We start from the raw sequence: 18,003 nt of genomic DNA, 5'->3' as shown, positions 1-18,003 counted from the left end.
GATGGAGGAGGGAGGGGGAGGAAGGAGAGGGAGAGGAGGAGGAAGGATGGAGGAGGGAGGGGAGGAGGGAGAGGAGTGGGGAGGAGGGAGAGGAGGAGGAAGGGTGGAGGAGGGAGGGGAGGAGGGAGGGGAGTGGGGAGGAGGGAGAGGAGGAGAAAGGATGGAGGAGGGAGGGGAGGAGGGAGGAGGGAGGGGAGGGAGGATGAAAGAGGGAGGGGAGGAGGGAGAGGGGAGGAAGGGGCATCCAGCCGGAGCTCGTGCACCTGTCTCTGCAGGATCCCCGCCGTCTCCATGCCGGATTACATGGTTCATGAAGAGGTTAACCCCGATCAGACCAACGGCAACTATGAGTCCAGAAGAGGGCCCTTTGACTTCGATGTGAAAACGGTTTGGCAAAGGGAGGCGGAGGAACGTGAGCAGAAGAAAAAGGTGAGGGGCGGGCGCCTGCCCGCTGCGTCACCCTGCTTGCCCCTCCCCGAATAAGCTGAGGCTGGGTGTCTTTAGACACAGAGCGCATGTGTGGGAGGGAGGGGCAGAGAGAGTCTCAGGCCGACTCCCACTGCGCAGGGAGCCCTACAGCTCCATCCCACGACCCTGAGGTCTGGACCTGAACCCAAACCAAGAGTCGGCCGCTCAACCCACAGGCGCCCTGGCTCTGTATTTTAAATTTGAATCAACTAAAAGGCAAGAGGCCATGATAATATTACTTTTTTTTCTTTTTACGAGTATTGATTTTATAAGATTACCTTGTACTAAGTGAGTTTTAACTAGTTACTGTTTATCTAGGGCAGCCGTGGTGTGGCCTTTCTCATTCAGCAGGTGTAGGAAGGACATTTTATATTTACTCATTACCCAGTCTCTAAATGTGTCTATTGTGTTTAAGTCTTTAAGTGAAGATTTCCCTGGAATGCTTTTTTTTTTATTAACAGTTCTTTTTTATTTTTTAAAGATTTTATTTATTTATACTTTTTTTTTTAAAGATTTTTATTTATTTATTTGAGAGAGACACAGCGAGAGAGGGAACACAAGCAGGGGGAGCGGCAGAGGGAGAAGCAGGCTTCCCGCGGAGCAGGGAGCCCGATGTAGGGCTCGCTCCCAGGACCCTGGGATCATGACCTGAGCCGAAGGCAGAGGCTTAACGACTGAGCCACCCAGGCGCCCCTATTTATACTTTAAAAGAGCAACTATGAACTGGAGGGCCATCTCTAGTTGGTGGCCTTGTGGTTGGGATGTCTCAATTCCAAGGCCTTCCGATCCCCAGGCTGGAGCCCCACTGTCCAGGTCTGAGCATTGCCCACTGAGGCTCCAGCACCAAGGTCTTAGCTCTTGGGACCCAGGGAGAGAAACAGTGGGTCTCCTGGCCTGAACCATCTGTGCCTGACTCCCAGGCTTGGCTTCTCAGTGTCCTGCTTTGAGGAGAAATGCTGATTTTGGGGACTCCAGCAGTTGAACACCACATAGAATGTCAGGTGTCCTGCCACAGGCTGCGTGGTCTTCCTCAGAACAGCCCCAACCTCCAGCCGTGGTCCCGCCTTCAGTTCCTCTGCACGATCAATGAAACGGACTATTTTTAGGACCAGGTCTGTGTCTTGGTGATACGTAAGCACCTACACCATCGATTGAAAAAGGGGATCTTTGGGAGTAACCACAGCCGCAGTGCGCATCTAGGGAAACTTTGAAATGCTAAATGCTGTACCAGCCCCAAATCGCGTGGGCTTTCTGAGCCACGGACCAAAGCTGTGCGGGGCTGAACCCAGGGCAGGAAGCAAGCCTGTGTGGGCCGCCACGCTTAAGGAGGCAGGGTGCCAATGAGCTGTGGTTAAAGACACCAACATGGCGGACGATTGAGTTCCAGGAACGAGGTGTGGGGTACCAGCCGGGGCTGTGGGCACCCCTTTAGCGGGCGTTCAGATAGCCCGGACTTATCTTCACCTGCTTCTGCACACAGCTCATGGGAAGCACAAATTGCACAGAACCTGGGGGGAGTTCTTGTGTTATTTTCTCCCTATGTCCCACGGGACCTTTGGCACAACTAGAGTGTGAACTTGGACGTGGCTGGAAGCGTGCACAATATTAAGCTAGGATTTGATGGGCATCCGGCCCCAGCCTCTCCTGAGTGCCTGGCTGTCCCACCCCATGTCCCCCAGGCCCCGCCATGACTGGGCCTCAGGGAGCGGAGCAGGGACACGGAGCTTCCCCAGCTCTGGCCCCTCACTTGGCACGTGGCAGACGTGAGACCATATTTAGGGCACTATTCCCCGTGGATGACCAGCATTGTGGGGTCTCACTCACCTCCAGGGTGATTGGGCTGGAGCGGGTCTCCGCTTTCTGAAAGGCCACCTTCTCCCCCCAGTAAATGCCAGCGGTACCTCCGTGGGCTCTGTGTGCTTGCTCGGTTTTCTGCTCTTTGTTGTTTTTCTTCTGTTTTTCTGTAGCATTTTCCCCGATTTTGTTATGCTGTAATTTAGACGCAGGAAATCCACATTCTTACTGAGCGCTGTTCTGCGGGTTTCGACAAGCACGTAGCCACCACAAGCCATGAAGGCACAGAGCTATTCCGTCGCCCCCAAAAGTCTGAGCCCCTTTGCAGCCAGGCCAAACTGCCGCCGTGGAATCGCGGGTCATGTCTGGGGGGTGACTGTCGCATGGGATGCTTGCTGAGTTGTGTTTTCCTGTGGTTTTGGCCCAAAGAGTCATGACCCCGCCCCAGGGTCCTCCTGTCCCGTGTGTCGTGTCTCCTCTCTGGGACTGTCCTCCTTCAGCTTCTGGGCGTCTGTCCCTCCACCACGGTTCTGTGTGCTTCTTCGCACAGGTGAGGCTCCCAGCCATTAACTCCAAGTACCCGAGCAAAGTGGGGACCCTGCTCGGCCCCAAAGACCCTGCAGGAGGCAAACTCTCCTTCCCTCCCATGTAAGTGCACGGGCAGTGCCCACACATCTGGGGCGGGCTTGGGTTTGGGCTTTTTGGTCCTCCATCTGGGGGACAGTAATGACAGCAAGGCGCTGGGCTGCTGGCGGCCGGATGATGCCCACTTCCCGCGAACACGTTTCAGTGCCGTGACTTTGATGTCACACCCCCGTGGCCTGGCCTTGTCCCCCGGTGTCCGTCGTGTCCCCATGGGGCACAGCTGTCCCCCTTCCATGTCTGTGCCATGTGGGCACCGAACTTCTCCAACCAGCTGCTCTGTCCCATGAGCCTGTGTCCTGCCCGAGACACCCCCCCCCGGGGACCCCGTCCTCACCAAGGCTCGCCTTTTATGTATTTATGTGTTTATTATTTGTATTTATTTTAAGATTTTATTTATTAGAGAGAGAGCACAAGCAGGGGGAGCGGCAGAGGGAGAAGCAGGCTCCCCGTTGATCTGGGAGCCTGATGTGGTTCTCGACCCCAGGACCCCGGCATCATGACCTGAGCCGAAGGCAGACGCTTAACCGACTGAGCCACCCAGGCGCCCCAGATAATCTTTTTTTTAAAGTGTATTTATTGAAGTCGTCTCTACACCCAGCCTGGGGTCGAACTCATGACCCTGAGATCAAGAGTCATGTGCTCCACCAACTGAGCCAGCCAGATGCCTCCACAGCAGATAATCTTTAATGTCAAGGAAGAGCTAATCAAGAAAGCGACAATTTGGTAAAGAAATGGTAGAGCCCGAGCAACCAATTGCCACATGGGGAAGGGCGCTGTTTTGTGAAGACGGCGTCCCTAAGAAATGCAGCATTATCCTCTAATTGGCTGTCATGAGCAAAGGTTTTAGAAACAACTGAGCAGGCTCCCACCCAGTGCAAAGGGAGGATTGGAAGTGTGTTTCCTTATGCTCAGAAAGAGGGACAAAGGGTGATACTTGGCTGCTTCATCGGAAGAGTGTGCGACTCTTGATCTCGGGGTTGTGAGTTCAAGCCCCAGGTTGGGTATAGAGATGACTTCAATAAGTAAATAAATAAAATAAACTTTTAAAAATGGAGAAAGGGGCACCTGGGTGGCTCAGTCAGTTAAGCGTCTCCCTTCGGCTCAGGTCACGATCCCGGGGTCCTGGGATGGAGCCCCGCGTCAGGCTCCCTGCTCAGCGGGGAGTCTGCTTCTCCCTCTGCCTCTGTGCTCCCCCTGCTTGTGCTCTCTTGCTCTTAAATAAGTAAATAAAATCTTTAAAAAAGTTTTTTTAAATAAAAAAATTTAAAAAATGGAGCGAGGGACATCGAGATCGAGAGAGAGAGAGAGAGAAATAGCTCCATTATGATTTAAGGGACAATAATGCATCTCAGTTATTATCAGCACGCCCACTAAGACCTGGTCCGGACTATCATTAACCTTCCTTTTTTTTTTTTTCAAAGATTTTATTTGTTTATTTGAGAGAGAGAATGAGAGAAAGCACATGAGAGGGGGGAGGGTCAGAGGGAGAAGCGGACTCCCCGCCGAGCAGGGAGCCCGATGCGGGACTCGATCCCGGGACTCCAGGATCATGACCTGAGCCGAAGGCAGTCGCTCAACCAACTGAGCCACCCAGGCGCCCTATCGTTAACCTTTCTACTGAGGTTTGACAATCATTTCTCTCTTTTTGAGGCCTGGTCAAAAAGCCAGTTCACCCACAAACTTCTCCAAACTTATCAGCAATGGGTACAAGGATGAGTGGCTCCAGCGGCGAGCTGACTCAGAGAAGAGGGCTCTGCAGACCTCCGGGCCAGCCCCCCCATCTCCGTCCGTGCAAGAGCCCGGAGGGAGCCAGGAGGCAGGGTCGGACCCGGACCTGGAGGTGCCCGGGGACGCTGAGGACGTTCAAGGTGAGTCCCGGTTTGCTGAGGCTTCTGTTCCTTGAGATTTCTTGTCTCCTTTTGGATCTCATACTGAGTAACCTAAAAACCATGGACAATCCTATGGAAGTATAGTGCTTACAGTGACACAGGAGGATCATATATGTTTTCCTCTCCTCTTTAGTCCCATGAATAGTAGAAGTCATGATCTCCATGGCTTTCCATTTTCTTCTTTTTTTAAAAAAAAAGATTTTATTTATTTGAGAGAGAGAGAATGTGAGAGAGAGAGAGAGAGAGAGAGCACATGAGAGGGGCAGGGTCAGAGGGAGAAGCAGACTCCCCGCCGAGCAGGGAGCCCGATGCGGGACTCGATCCCGGGACTCCAGGACCATGACCTGAGCCGAAGGCAGTCGCTCAACCGACTGAGCCACCCAGGCGCCCCTCCATTTTCTTCTAACTGTCAACACCTTTGATACTTCATTGGACCTACAGGATCCTGGCCCCTACGATGTGTGAACTTCTGTGTAGGCGGCTGGTCCCCTCTGGGGCAGCTTCATAAAAAGCCCTCAGTTCTGTAAACAGAACTTGCACTTCAAACTTGAAATTATTCCATTACCCATGTTCCTTACATTTTGTTCTTAAACTCTGAGTAGTTTGGAAATAAGTGTGCCTGTCATTAGATGTTACAGATCCTATATTCGTTCTGATTTTTCCTAGTCCCAGTGACAGGCGGACTTAGTCTTATTTTTGGCCACGTCCGTCGTAAAGCCCGTCGACTATGGTGTTGACTTTCTGTGGCTCAGTGATTATTGACCATTTGTCCGTAGGCAGCTTGTTTCTTCTCCTGAGGCTTCATTTCTTTGGTTAAGATGGGAGGAGGAGGTTATGTCTCTGCAGGCGTCCGAAACGCTGCATGTTGACGTTGGTCAGCAAGGTCTCTGCCCGCCTTCCCCGTCCAGCCCCCAAACGACCCCAGCGAGGGGGATGGTGCCCGGGCACCTGCTCAGCGCCGGCCCCACACTGGCCCTGCACTCTTTCAGTGACATGTCCATGTCCTGTCTCCATCGTCACGACGGATATGTGACAAGTTGGCACTCAATGTCGCTAAGAAGTGCACTTGTGGACATTTCCGTGTTAATTGTGTTCTGTGTATTCTTGTTTTAAGGGATACAGTTTTTTAGTCAGTTTATGTAATTATGAAAAGTACTAATTCTTTTAGTACCAACTCTGTTTTATTAAATTGAACAGCTCATGTATTTGTTCTTTATTATAGATGCTCCTCCTCCAAGTGAGTATTTATAGAGAAACTGACTGCATCCAAATGTGAAAAGTGTCTCACACACACAAATATCGATGGACATAGTCAAATAGGAAGCTGAAGCCGCTGGGCAGCCCAAGACGTCCTTCCCCAAACTGCATGTATTCTAACCGCAAGCTGGACCTAATTTTTTAAAAATTAGAGTCTTGGGGTGCCTGGGTGGCTCAGTCGGTTAAGCATCTGACTTTTGGTCTTGGCTCAGGCCATGATCCCAGGGTCCTGGGATCGAGCCCCATGTCGGCCCCAACTCAGCAGGGCGCCTCCTTCTCCCTCTCCCTCTGTTGCTCCCCCTGCTCATGCTCTCTCTCACTATCTCTCAAATAAATAAATAAAACCTTTTTTAAAAAAATTAGAGTCTTAGAAGCACAATTTGGAGGTAGAAAGAAAAGGAGCATGCATACTTCAGCATAAGGTTACTTTATTCTGTTATAAGACATACCTTGCTTTAGTTCAGAGGTGGGCATCCTATTGCGCACTGTGACCGATGCGGGTTTCAGTGATCGAGCAGGACTGACCGCACCGCGGGGGGCCTCCAGCCCAGCACCTCACACTCCGTGGGCACAGAGGCTCCCCACCCACAACATTGCAGGATGCTTAGCATGATTTTTCTGCACTGCCTTAAGCAGGGAGAATTTACTTTACCACCAACGAAATGTATGCTCTAATCAAGGAGTTATCATTTGACATTAGTGTAAGTTTATAAACTTTCTATCAGGAAAAGAATCGTTGCGTATGTTATGTAATTCATGTGTTTAAATTAGTGAAACTTGGGGCGCCTGGGTAGCTCTGTCGGTTGAGCGTCCGATTCTTGGTTTCGGCTCAGGTCGTGATCTCAGGGTCCCAGGATCGAGCCTTGCGTTGAGCTCCATGCTCAGTGCGGAGTCGGCTTGAGATTCTCTCTTTCTCCCTCTGCCCCTCCCCACCCCAAAATAAAGAAGTCTTTGAAAATAAGTAAATGAGTGAGACTGGCATGAGACACAGGATTGCTTTTTGTTTGTTTGTTTGTTTGTTTTTTCCCCTTTTGCAATTTTTGCTGCCGGTCTCTATGTTTTTGGCATGCCAGAAAGCTAGCCTGTAGCCACCGGCCCAGATCTGTAGTTTGCTAGAGCCAACATTGATGACAGTGCCCAGGCAGGAGCCATGCAGTGCCCTCTGGGGCTGGGGAAGTGCAGGGACCCTGAGACCCCGTCTCTTCCCTCCTGCGCGCCCCCTCCCTGTCAGCTCCGCTCAGCACACTGATGTCTGGGTCAGCCGGGCCTTTCCAGCACGTGCAGGCTCAGCCCAGGATTTGGTCAGGGTCCCTCCCTTGTCTAGCTGTGCACAAGGCGGAGATGGAGGTTTCCCAGGTATGAATTGGGTAGGCAGGTAGGGCCGTGCATTTCACTGTTAGGTAGACTTCTGCAGTAGTCCTGAAAAATAAGGACAGAAATATGCGCTTTCCGTCCCTTAAAATTAATAGGTTAAAATTCTTAATTCGTAAAAAAATGTAGTCTTTATGTTTCTTTCCCCATCAACCCATCTCTTCCCTTGGCTTTACAGGAGGAACCCCATCTTCATCGGCATCTACACCAGGAGAGCTCAGCTAAACCCCCGCCTACTACGCACCTAGGATCGCTTTCTGATGGCTGAATAGGATCTGACTACACAACTATATTTATGGGGCCCCTGCTTTATTTTATGAACATAGATTCTTATGAGATAGTGTATCTTCGAGCCGATTTGAGATCATGGTTGCATAGATGGTACAAATGTTGGGCGTTGCTTCCTGCGTCTCCCTGGGATGTGAAGCACTGTGCCCCCCCGGCCTGGGACGTCCCAGTGTCTTGGAACCACTTCCTCCCCGGCCCACCATCACCTGACCTCACCTGCTCCTCTGTGAGTCTCCGTCGGTGACATTTCGATTGAAATCAACTATTTAGACTCAACCTAGAAGAAACTCAAAGTCTTCCTTTATTTGGTCCTGTAACCTTTGTAGAAATAATTTTTTCTGTTTCAAAAAAATTTAACTCCAGATTATTGTGACATACTTTATATTAAGAAAAAGGTTGATTTATGATGCCTTAAGGTTCTAAGCATTTAATGTAAAAGCATGGTCGCATTTGCCGGTTTAAAATGTTTGCTGATATTTTTTGCATAAACTGAAATTTATAATAATACACACTTACTATTTTGTATCGTTTAGGTAAAACTGTTTAATTTTAACATTTAATTTAGTAGTCTTAACAAAAATTTTTAAATAATCAGATTGAATTTTCTTATTTTATAAATTTTGCTACTGTTTATACATAAGTAGTTAGCATGACAATGTAGCTTTATATTTTGTACATTTAATTCATGAATAAAGTAATTTTTGCTGGAAGATTTTCAGAAAGCCAAATAAGGTCTCAAGTATTTTTTTTTTAATTAATGTATTTGAGAACGAGAGAGAGCGCGAGTGAATGAGCAGGGGGAGGGACAGAGGGAGAGAGAGCCTCTCAAGCAGACTCCCTGCTGAGTGCAGAGCCCGACGTGGGGCTCAATCTCACGACCCTGAGATCATGACCTGAGCGGAAACCAAGAGTCAATACTTAACAGACTGAGCCACCCAGGCACCCCACGTTCTTGGGTATTTCAACATCTCTCCCGGAATAAACTTACTATGCACTTACTCACCAAAATTTGAAGTTTTCAAGAACTGTGGTTCTTTAAACGAGATACTTGGCTGAGCATCTGTACTGTGTGAGCCACAGGCAAATGGGTGAGTGTGAGACAGGACGGAGGTCTGGTTGTACTGAGTGAAAAGACTACATAGTCGACCCTTGAACAACCTGGACTTGAACTGTGCGGGTCCCCGATAGGTGGATAGTTCATAGAACAACACTCTAAATGTGTTCTCTCTTCCTTATGATTTTCTTAGTATAATTTTCTCTTCTCGAGCTTACTTTATTGTAAGAACACAGTATATGATCCATAGAACATACAAAATATGTGTTCATCGATTGTTTATATTATTGGTAAGGATTCCAGTCAACAGTAGGCTGTTAGTGGTTAAGCCTAGAACAGAAGACAAAATCCTGAAATGGACCCACACAAATATGCTCAACTAACTTATCTCAAGGGAGCAAAGGAAATTCAGTGGAGAAAGGACGGTCTTCCCGGAACCATTAGACATCTTATAGGCAAAAAGCACAAAAATCCGGAAACCCCCTTCACCAAACCATCACACCTAAAAAGGGATCATGAACTTAGATGGAGAACGTAACACAGTAAAACTTTAAAGAAAAACATAGGGAAAATCCTCGGGATCTAGGGCAGGGCAAATAATTTTTAGGTTTGACAACAAAAGCATGACCTATAAAAGAGAAAATTGATCAATTGATCTCATCAGAATCAGAAAGAATGTTTCCCAGTGAAAGCTCATACGAAGCAGACAAAAACAAAAACAAAAAAAGCTACAGACTGGGAGAAAATATTTGCAATATTGGCAAACGAGCTACCCAACAAAGAACTTGCATCTAGGATAGGCAAAGTACTCTCAAATCCCAACAAGAATCACCAAACAACAACAAAACCCCAAACGGTCCAATTAAAAAATGAGGAAAAGAGGGCGCCTGGGTGGCTCAGTCGTTAAGGCGTCTGCCTTCGGCTCAGGTCATGATCCCAGGGTCGTGGGATCGAGCCCCGCATCCGGCTCCCTGCTCTGCGGGAAGCCTGCTTCTCCCTCTCCCACTCCCGCTGCTTGTGTTCTCTCTCTCTCGCTGTGTCTCTGTCAAATAGATAAATAAAACCTTTAAAAAAAAATGAGGAAAAGACACGAACAAACTCCACCCCAAAGAGGGTTTACAGATGTCTTAAGCACATCCAAAGGTGCTCAACACCCTTAGCCACCAGGGAAGTGCAAATTAAAACGGCCACGAGAGATCCGCGCACAATGATCAGACGCTAAAATTAAAAGAATATAACATCAAGTACTGGTGAGGATGTGGAGAAACTGGATTTCACATCCATCGCTGGCCAGAATGCAAAGTATTAAAGCCCCCGCAGGAGACAATGTGGCAGTTTCTTGTAAGACTAAATGTGTAACTACCCTACTACCTAGCAAGTGCACTCTTGGTATTTATCCCAGAGAAATGAAAACGTATGTTCACACAAAAACCTGTGCATGAAATTTGATAGCAGCTTCATTCTAATAGCCCATAAGCAGATACAGCCTGGCTGTCTTTCGGCGGGTGAATGGTTAAACAAACCGGAGCGCCCACATCTTGGCACAACGCTTGGCAACAAAAGGACCTGCTGCCTTTAAGAATAAAACTGCCGGTTATTTAGCAAAATGGGTTTATTCAGGAAGAGTAGAGAAATGCAATCGGAGACAACCCAGGTTCAGGCAAAACGAGAGGTGAATCCCTAAAACAAAGGAGAGGTCCATTCTTCGAGAGGAAGGCGGAATTTGGGAGCATTGGTATAACAAGAAGTCTATTGGAATAAACTGGGAGCGCAAAATATACAGGCTTCTCATTGGCTGAGCTGGGACAGTTTCTCATTGGCTGCATTCTGCCTGCCTCTCATTGGCTGGGCTAGGACTGTCTCTCATTGGCTGAGCAGGGACAGCTTCTCATTGGCTGTGTTATGCCTGCCTCTCATTGGCTGGTCTCTTGCAGGGGGTGGAGGGGGGACCCTCCTTCCTCCTACAGGCGCAGCGAAGTAGTAAGTAACTAAAGTAGTATCCAGGTGCAAGGTGCCTCTCTTCCCATTGGGTGGGTAGCAAGTGGTAGAGTGTGAGGGCTCCCCCTGCTGGCCTCCCGACTCCATTCTGAAGGAAATTTCCTTTCATTCATTTTCACAGAACCAACTACTGGATACATATATACGTACAATGTAGACGAATCTCCAGGGAATTCTGCTGAGTAGAAAAAGCCAGTTCGGAAAGGTCAGAGACTATTTGTTTCTATGTATATAACTTCGAAAAAAAAATAGCTTTAAAAAAAAATGACACACTTTAGAATTTGAGGACCAATGAGCGGATGCTAGGGTTTAGGGGATGAGGGGTAGGGGTGGGGATAGGGCTCCATGGGGGTTCTTTTGGTAACGGAGGGCTCAATATCTTGACTGTGGCAATATCACACATGTGACAAAGTTGTACTGAACTAAACACAACACGAAAACGAGTATAAGGAAAACAAGTAATCTGAAGAGAACTGGTGGGTTGCGTTAATGTCATACCTTGGGTGTAAATCCCAACTCTAGTTCTTTTTTTTTTTTTTTTAAGATTTTATTTATTTGGGAGAGAGGAGAGAGGGAGCGAGCACGAGTGGGGGAAGCAGCAGAGGGAGAGGGACAAGCTGACTCCCTGCCGAGTGGGGAGCCCAAGGCAGGGCTCCATCCCAGGACCCTGAGATCATGACCTGAGCGGAAGGCAGAGGTTAACCGACTGAGCCACCCAGGCATCCCTCCGCTACTCCAGTTCTGCAAAATGTTCCCATGGGGGAAACTGGGTAAAAGGCACAAGACACCCTTCTGCATTACTCCTTACAACTTTATCTTAGTCATTTGAGCTGCTTGTTTCACCGCCTGCTGGCTGTCTGAAAACCACCGTTGTCCGTTCTTTGAAGTCTCTACCCACTGTCTTGAGCGCTCTAGAACGCAGGAGAGCAGCTGAGATGGAAAGGGAAGGGTGGCTGGCGCTCGGACTTGGGGTGTGGGCCCAAGCAGTGAGGAAGCCTCAGTTAACAGCTCTACAGTACTCTCAGCTCCTTCTGGGACAATTTGAATAGTGTGAAATTAGTGTTGGTCCTGGTGAGCCGGATAGGAATGGGTGTCATTATTCTTCGGCCCCTGTGGCGTGACTTGCTTGTGTGTGAGGCCACTCAGAGCCCTTGTCTGCAGAAGTCCCAGGCCCTTGCGACTGGCCTGGTCGTGGTGAGGTCTGTGTGTCCTTGGCATTTCCGTTGTGAGCAGGGGCGCCTGGAGGTGGCCGGCTGGTGGGCGGGGCTTTCAGATGTGGTGTAGAAATGGCCAGTCTCCCTTCCAGTCTGTGCCATTCATGAGGTGTTACCTTGACAAATATGTCTTCGGTATTCAATTTGCCAGTTCATGGGCAGCCTCTTGGAAATGGAAGAAAAAGTCCCTAATCTGCCCGAGATCATCAGGCCCCGGGTGGGCACTGCTCCAGAGATGCTCAAGCACTGAGCTCGCGGGTGCTGGAGGCCTGTCCAGGGCACCGGCCGGGCAGCGCGGGTCAGCCTGCAGTGTTGGCTGGGCCAGGCCCTGCAGTCTCAGCTAGTGACTGACTGAATGAGTCATTTTCCTCCCTGAGCCAGGATCTCCTGGCTTTCCCCAGTTACTAGCGAGCTCCCGGTACCCAGAGGGTCCCAGAAAAAACGCCCCAGGTAAGGGGCTGGAGAGATGGAGGGACTGCAGCAGACATGGCCCAGCCCCCTTTTCCTGACACCCCCACCCCCACCCCCACCCCTCCCGGACCTGGTTCCTCCTGTTATTTCTCTCCAGTGGCTCTGGAGCTGGGGGTAGGGCTACTCTGGACAGACCTGGGCTCCTCCACCGCAGTCACTCAAAACCACCCGCTGCATCCCGCCGAGGCCAGCCGGAAAAAAGATTTCCTCTCGGCCTGGCAACAGCCTGCAGCCAATGGAAGGCCGCCTCCACCATCACCTGCGGCCAATGAGAGACCACCTCCAGCTCATTATTCCTCCAGTGAACGTTCGTGCAAAGCTCTTCCCAACTCCCCCCTTCTTCTGGAAGTGGGTACTCTCCTCTGTTTCGCGGGGTTTGCCCACGATGCGCAGAATTGGCTTGCCACCATGGCAGTTTGTCTGCTCTTTCCAGAATAAGCCCTTCTGCGGCTGCATAACCTCTGCTGTTTACTTGTTAAGGTTGACAAGAGGTTTCCTGCGGGACAGAGCGGTTTAATAAGTAACAGGGATGTCCCCGGTGACGCACCACCCCACTGGCCCTAGGAGGAAAGAACGTTGGGCGGAGTTGGGGGCAGCCTTCCCGGAACGGGGCGGGGAGGGGGCGGCGGCGGCGCGGTGACCCGGGCTCAGCACGCAGACCTAGGTCCGAAATCGACGCTGCCGGTGCCGTTGCGCCGGTGAGTGATCCACGCCGGGCTTCGGGGTTCCGCTTTCGGGAACCATGCTTTCGTGTCACCTGCTGGGGAGGTGACTCAGCCGTTGGCTGGGAAGGATGTGCGGGGAGCAGGGTGCGCGGGGAGGGTGGGGGAAGGTGTAGGGAGGGGAGTACACGGCGAGGGCGTCCGGGGAAGGTGCGCCGGGAGCAGGGCGCGCGGGAGGAGCCGCGTGCGGGCAGGATGCGCCATCCCGGAGGATGCTCAGAGAGCGCTCAGAGGGTGCGTGGGGAGAATGCTCTGGGAGAGGGGGTGGGGGGTGCATTTGAGAGCAGGGTGCACAGGGAGAGCGCTCAGAGGGTACGGGCGGGGGGAGAAGGATGCGCTTCCCGACCCGGTCACAGCCGCCTCGCTCCGGGACCCCCGGCCGCCGGCGAGCGCAGGCGCTGTGACCTCTGGTGGTGGTGGGCAGAGTGGGGACTGTCTTCTCCGCAGCCCAAACCAGAGAACACCTAGAACAACCCCCCCTTTTCTTTGGGGGAGAGGTAAGTAAAGTTACTTTTCGGAGGATGATTTTTACTCGTAAAAAACAAAATTCCACTGAGTAAGCTTGAGGATCCCATTGGCTTTATTTGGTCACTCAGCAATGCGGCAGCATCCCATCCAGCAAGCAGAAAGGAGCTGCGGGGACCTGTACAAAGGGAAGACTTTTACAGGCAGAAGGAGGGGTGGGGGGTGAGGGAGCCTGATGGTGAGGGGTTAGGGACCCGCCGGGACCAGACAAAAGTTACTGTAAAAGGAAAGGATTGTTCCGGCAAGGTCATCTTCTTTTGGGGGAAGGGCAAGAGTCTCTCCCTATCGTGAGCAGGTGATTGCAGATGGACCGGTTAAAAGTCAAATTTCTGAGAGGCTAATGGGTTAGCCTCGTCTCGCATGATAAACTTTTATTAATTGCTCCTCTGGTGAATCAGTGGCTTTCCTTCTGTTCTTTCTGAACTTCTGACAGTTCTAACCCATTAGCCTCTCAGAAATTTGCAAACAGGGGGCGCTCAAACCAGAACATGGGAGGCTTTCCAGGGATATATGGTTATAAAGCAGCAGGAAGGCACCCACTGTTCTTCACAGGGCTTGGCTTCAAAGTTAGAATCTTCTTAAATGGTAGGGAATTGGTCCCCGGTTACCTCATACCCATCTCGGCGAAACTGTAAGTTTCACTCTCATTTTCCAGAGGCATAAGGAAGAAGTGGCTGGGGTCAAGTTAGTCTTGCAAAAAAAACAACTTCATGTGACTAAACTTATCTTCTGCTTGGATTTTTTTAAGGGTGGTCTCCCATTTGGTTTTGATTGAACGGATATTAAGTCTCGGTTTGCTGTCGTGGGGCAAGTGAATCCATTTTTTCTTTTCTTTCTTTTTCTTTCTTTCTTTCTTTCTTTCTTTCTTTCTTTCTTTCTTTCTTTCTTTCTTTCTTTCTTTCTTTCTTTCTTCTTTCTTTCTTTCTTTCCTTCCTTCCTTCCTTCCTTCCTTCCTTCCTTCCTTCCTTCCTTCCTTCCTTCTTCCTTCTTTCTTCTTTCTTTCTTTCTTTCTTTCTTTCTTTCTTTCTTTCTTTCTTTCTTTCTTCTTTCTTTCTTTCTTTTTTTCTTTCTTTCTTTCTCTCTCTCTCTCTCCTTCTTTCCCTCTTTCTTCTTTTCTTTCTCAAACCTTGAGAGCCCCCGTGGATGAAAGCATGCATTGAACCAACACTGAACAAGTGTTACAGTATGAATACTGACATCCGTTTGTCCAGCAGGTGTGAAGAGAAACCACAGTCAAAAGTTATAGGGCAGAGATAGAATTGGCACGGGGAGTGGGTCCTTTTACAATTTGTGTCTCTCGTAAACTGTCCAGTGACTTGGAAGCGCCCACAGGGGGGGCGTCGTGCAGTCTCAGAGGCTGTCCACAGGTCTGTCCCCCTTCCAGGTTAAGGCTTGGCCGGGTGACCTGCCAGATGACTCAAGGTCGCTGGTGGCAGTCTTCCTGGCCAACTTGGAACCGGTGACCCATTCCAGAGCTCAGCCGTGCACCAGGCTGCTCCCTTCAACGGGGAGTGACCTAGAAACGCAAACATCCGGAGAGCAGGGCTACTTTTAAGGCCACTGAGGCAGTCTTCAGGCTGCGCGGTGTCCTCCCCTCCCCAGGCGCTCCCCCACCGCCCTCCCCCCTGCGCTTCCTTATGCCTTGTCTGTCCTCCACCCTGCCCAGCCCTGCCCTGCCCTGCCCCTCTGACTCCGTGACCCTCCTAAATCTAGAGATTTCGGGTTCCTTTCATTGGCTCTGAGCTTGGCTTTTGAAGGATTAGTGATTTCAGAGAACTGAGAGGAAGTCTAAACCTTAAACCCTTAAAAAGGTTTTCACACGCTGCCCCGCCCTTCCCGGCTGCAGTCCTGTGTCCCACCTTTCTCTGAGTCACGCCTCCAGCCTGCCCCAGACTCCCCGAGGCTCAGCCAGTCTGCCCTTTTCCTCCCCCTTTTGGAGGCCAGACTTCTGGCTCTTTTCACGTAAGTTTCATGATCCCACAAATCACATTCTTAGCTCCAGGGCTTTCCACCCTGGTGGACACCAAGTAACATTTTAGTTATAAATAATAAATAAGCTTTTTACATGGGCTTTTGTCCAAGAGGAGTTGGTTATCTTTGCTGATCATGAAATTAATACAAATGCATTGTTAAGAAATCAAAACTCGGGGCACCTGGCTGGCTCTGTCTGTGGAAAGTGTGCTTCTCGATCTCGGGCGCAGGGGTTCAAGCCCCACGTTGGGTGTAGAGATGGCTTAAATAAATAAAACTTAATAAAAAGAAAGCCACCAATATAAAAACCAAGTGAAACTTGCAGCTTTTCCTACTCCCTAAAGATAAACGTTGATCATTTTCCTCCCTCTCTTTCTCCCATACACACACACACACACACACACACACTCTCTCTCTCTCTCTCTCTCTCTCTCTCTCTCTCACACATATTTTCTTTTGAACTATGTTCATTCAAAAAAGTTTTATAGGGGCACTTGGGTGGCTCAGTTGGTTGAGCGTCTGCCTCGGGCTTAGATCATGATCCCAGCGTCCTGGGATTGAGCCCAAGTCCTGGCATTGAACCATGTCTGGCTCCCCGCTGAACGGGGCGTCGGCTTCTCTCTCTGCCCCTCCCCCTGCACACACACTCTCTCTCTCTCAAATAAATAAAACCTTTAAAAAAAAAAAAAGGTTTTATAAACATTTATACACCAAACTGTTTACACTGAATAGCCCACCTATCTGATTTTTAGTTTAATGGGTTAAAACTAAAAACAACCCCCAGAAAACCGCAATCAACTATGGGGTTTTTTACAAGTTGGATCGGGCAACAGGTGAATGGGGAGCCCCGGGTGCTCACAGCAAGGGCTCCTCCCTAAGAGCCTGAGAGCCAGAACCAAGCCCACATTTCTCTGGGAGGCTGAACCTCTGGGGCAGGAATCTAGGGACACCCTCCCATTGTTTAGAGAAGCACATGGGGTCCTGGGGAGGTAAGAGGAGACTCATCTTGGGGAAGCGGACTTACCCTTTCCTCCGTGTGAAGTTTGAGGGTCGCTGTACAATGTCAGAAGGAATGCTGCTTAAAATAGCCTCCGGGCTGATGTCCTCCTTGGGTGCCGGTCCCACCTCACCCTCACCTGCCAAGCTGTTGGCTGGGCTGTAGGAGAGCTGCCTGTTCTCCGCAGAAGCTCCATCCCTCGGGACAAAGGGACACCACGTGTCACAACCGTCTTCCAGTGCTGACCGTGCTCAAAGATCAGGCTTTTGAAAGACAGCTTTGAGTAAGTGTTTCCTTCTACAGTGACAGGACGTGGCCCTGGTCAGACCCCCTTGCTCCCTTGATGTCCCTCTCATGTCCTGGGCTCCCCTCACTTGTTGGTTGGGGGCATCTGCCTTAGACCCCGAGTTCCCACCCGCCCTGTTTTCCCCAAGTGAGCCTTATCTCTCACTTTTCAAACCCGCTTCGCGAAGACACCTCAAGCCTGATTTCCCCCCTGGGGCGATGCCCACAACCACCTTGTGCTGACTCATAGCGTCTCCAATGAAACGGCCCTCCTTAGCCCCATGCCTAGTGGATGACACTCTTCCCTATCATTTAGCTAGACACGGGCATCCCTGCCAGCCTCATCCTAATACCACCTTCCAGTCAGTCCTTAGGATTTCATCTCTGGGATCCAGAACGTACCCCACTTTTCTGTTCCTAGCACATCTCTGCCCAGGCTCTGTGTCCCTCTAACTGCGCTGGAATCATGTGTTGGGGAGAAAAATGTTTATCCTGTTAGGTGCAAGTCTTGGGGGACTGCAAATTAAAGTGACAAAAGAGAATAGCAAGAGAGAAGACGGATTTTTATTTATGTCTACAAAGGGAGTTAACAAAAATGTGGCTCCGGGAGGTGGTGAGAATTTGGGGGCTTATTTACCGTCTTAATAGGGCATGGGGGGCACAGAGGGACACTTCTGGGAGAAAAATGGCTCCTGGGGGAATGCAGAAAGGGCACTTGGGGAAACAAAGGACTTTGGAAAGATGAATGATTTCTTAGGAAAACAGATAGGATAGTAACAGTGTCTATTTGGATTTTTCTCAGAGAAGGGATTACAGTTGCTCCCAAGGACATGATACTTAACAATCGAGTTCTTTTAGGAGGCTCTACCTGTAGGCACACAAGGGATTTCAGGAGCTCAAATCTGTCATTCCCTACCTCAACCTTTCAGAGGCCCCCAGTCACTTCCAGGTGCTGCTCAAATTTAATGGACACACTGCCTGAGCACTTACTTGGCCTTTGACCTTTCCCCCAAGGTCAGTGACTGATGCAGGTCATGCTTAGCACTTTCTGGCA

The 18,003-nt window shown here is 50.0% G+C and overlaps 2 protein-coding genes across 8 annotated transcripts in view; both read left to right on the top strand.

Annotated features, from left to right (window-relative positions):
* CUNH7orf57 (chromosome unknown C7orf57 homolog) overlaps positions 1-8,437 on the top strand; it is a 17,806-nt gene extending 9,369 nt beyond the window's left edge. For 2 of the 3 annotated variants that reach the window (XM_025853059.2, XM_025853062.2), the window contains 5 exons: positions 276-429; positions 2,813-2,910; positions 4,558-4,775; positions 6,019-6,033; positions 7,603-8,437. In XM_025853059.2, coding sequence (XP_025708844.1) covers positions 276-429; positions 2,813-2,910; positions 4,558-4,775; positions 6,019-6,033; positions 7,603-7,649 — 532 coding nt within the window. In that variant the 3' untranslated portion in view covers positions 7,650-8,437. The remainder of the gene's footprint in view (positions 1-275; positions 430-2,812; positions 2,911-4,557; positions 4,776-6,018; positions 6,034-7,602) is intronic. The other variant, XM_025853060.2, reaches the window with a different exon arrangement.
* Positions 8,438-13,048: 4,611 nt separating this feature from the next.
* UPP1 (uridine phosphorylase 1) overlaps positions 13,049-18,003 on the top strand; it is a 25,373-nt gene continuing 20,418 nt past the window's right edge. The window contains exon 1 of one of the 5 annotated variants that reach the window (XM_025853050.2): positions 13,049-13,147. The gene's annotated coding sequence lies outside the window, so the exon portion shown is untranslated. Of the gene's footprint in view, positions 13,148-13,291; positions 13,406-13,507; positions 13,669-13,867; positions 14,328-15,368; positions 16,948-18,003 lie in introns of those variants that run through there. The other 4 variants (XM_025853053.2, XM_025853054.2, XM_025853056.2 and 1 more) reach the window with 4 other exon arrangements.

Source organism: Callorhinus ursinus, unplaced genomic scaffold, assembly GCF_003265705.2.
Source record: "Callorhinus ursinus isolate GAN/ISIS: 27379988/994484 unplaced genomic scaffold, GSC_fseal_2.0 scaffold60, whole genome shotgun sequence".
NCBI lineage: Eukaryota > Metazoa > Chordata > Mammalia > Carnivora > Otariidae > Callorhinus > Callorhinus ursinus.
This window is presented reverse-complemented; position numbering and strand designations above follow the sequence as displayed.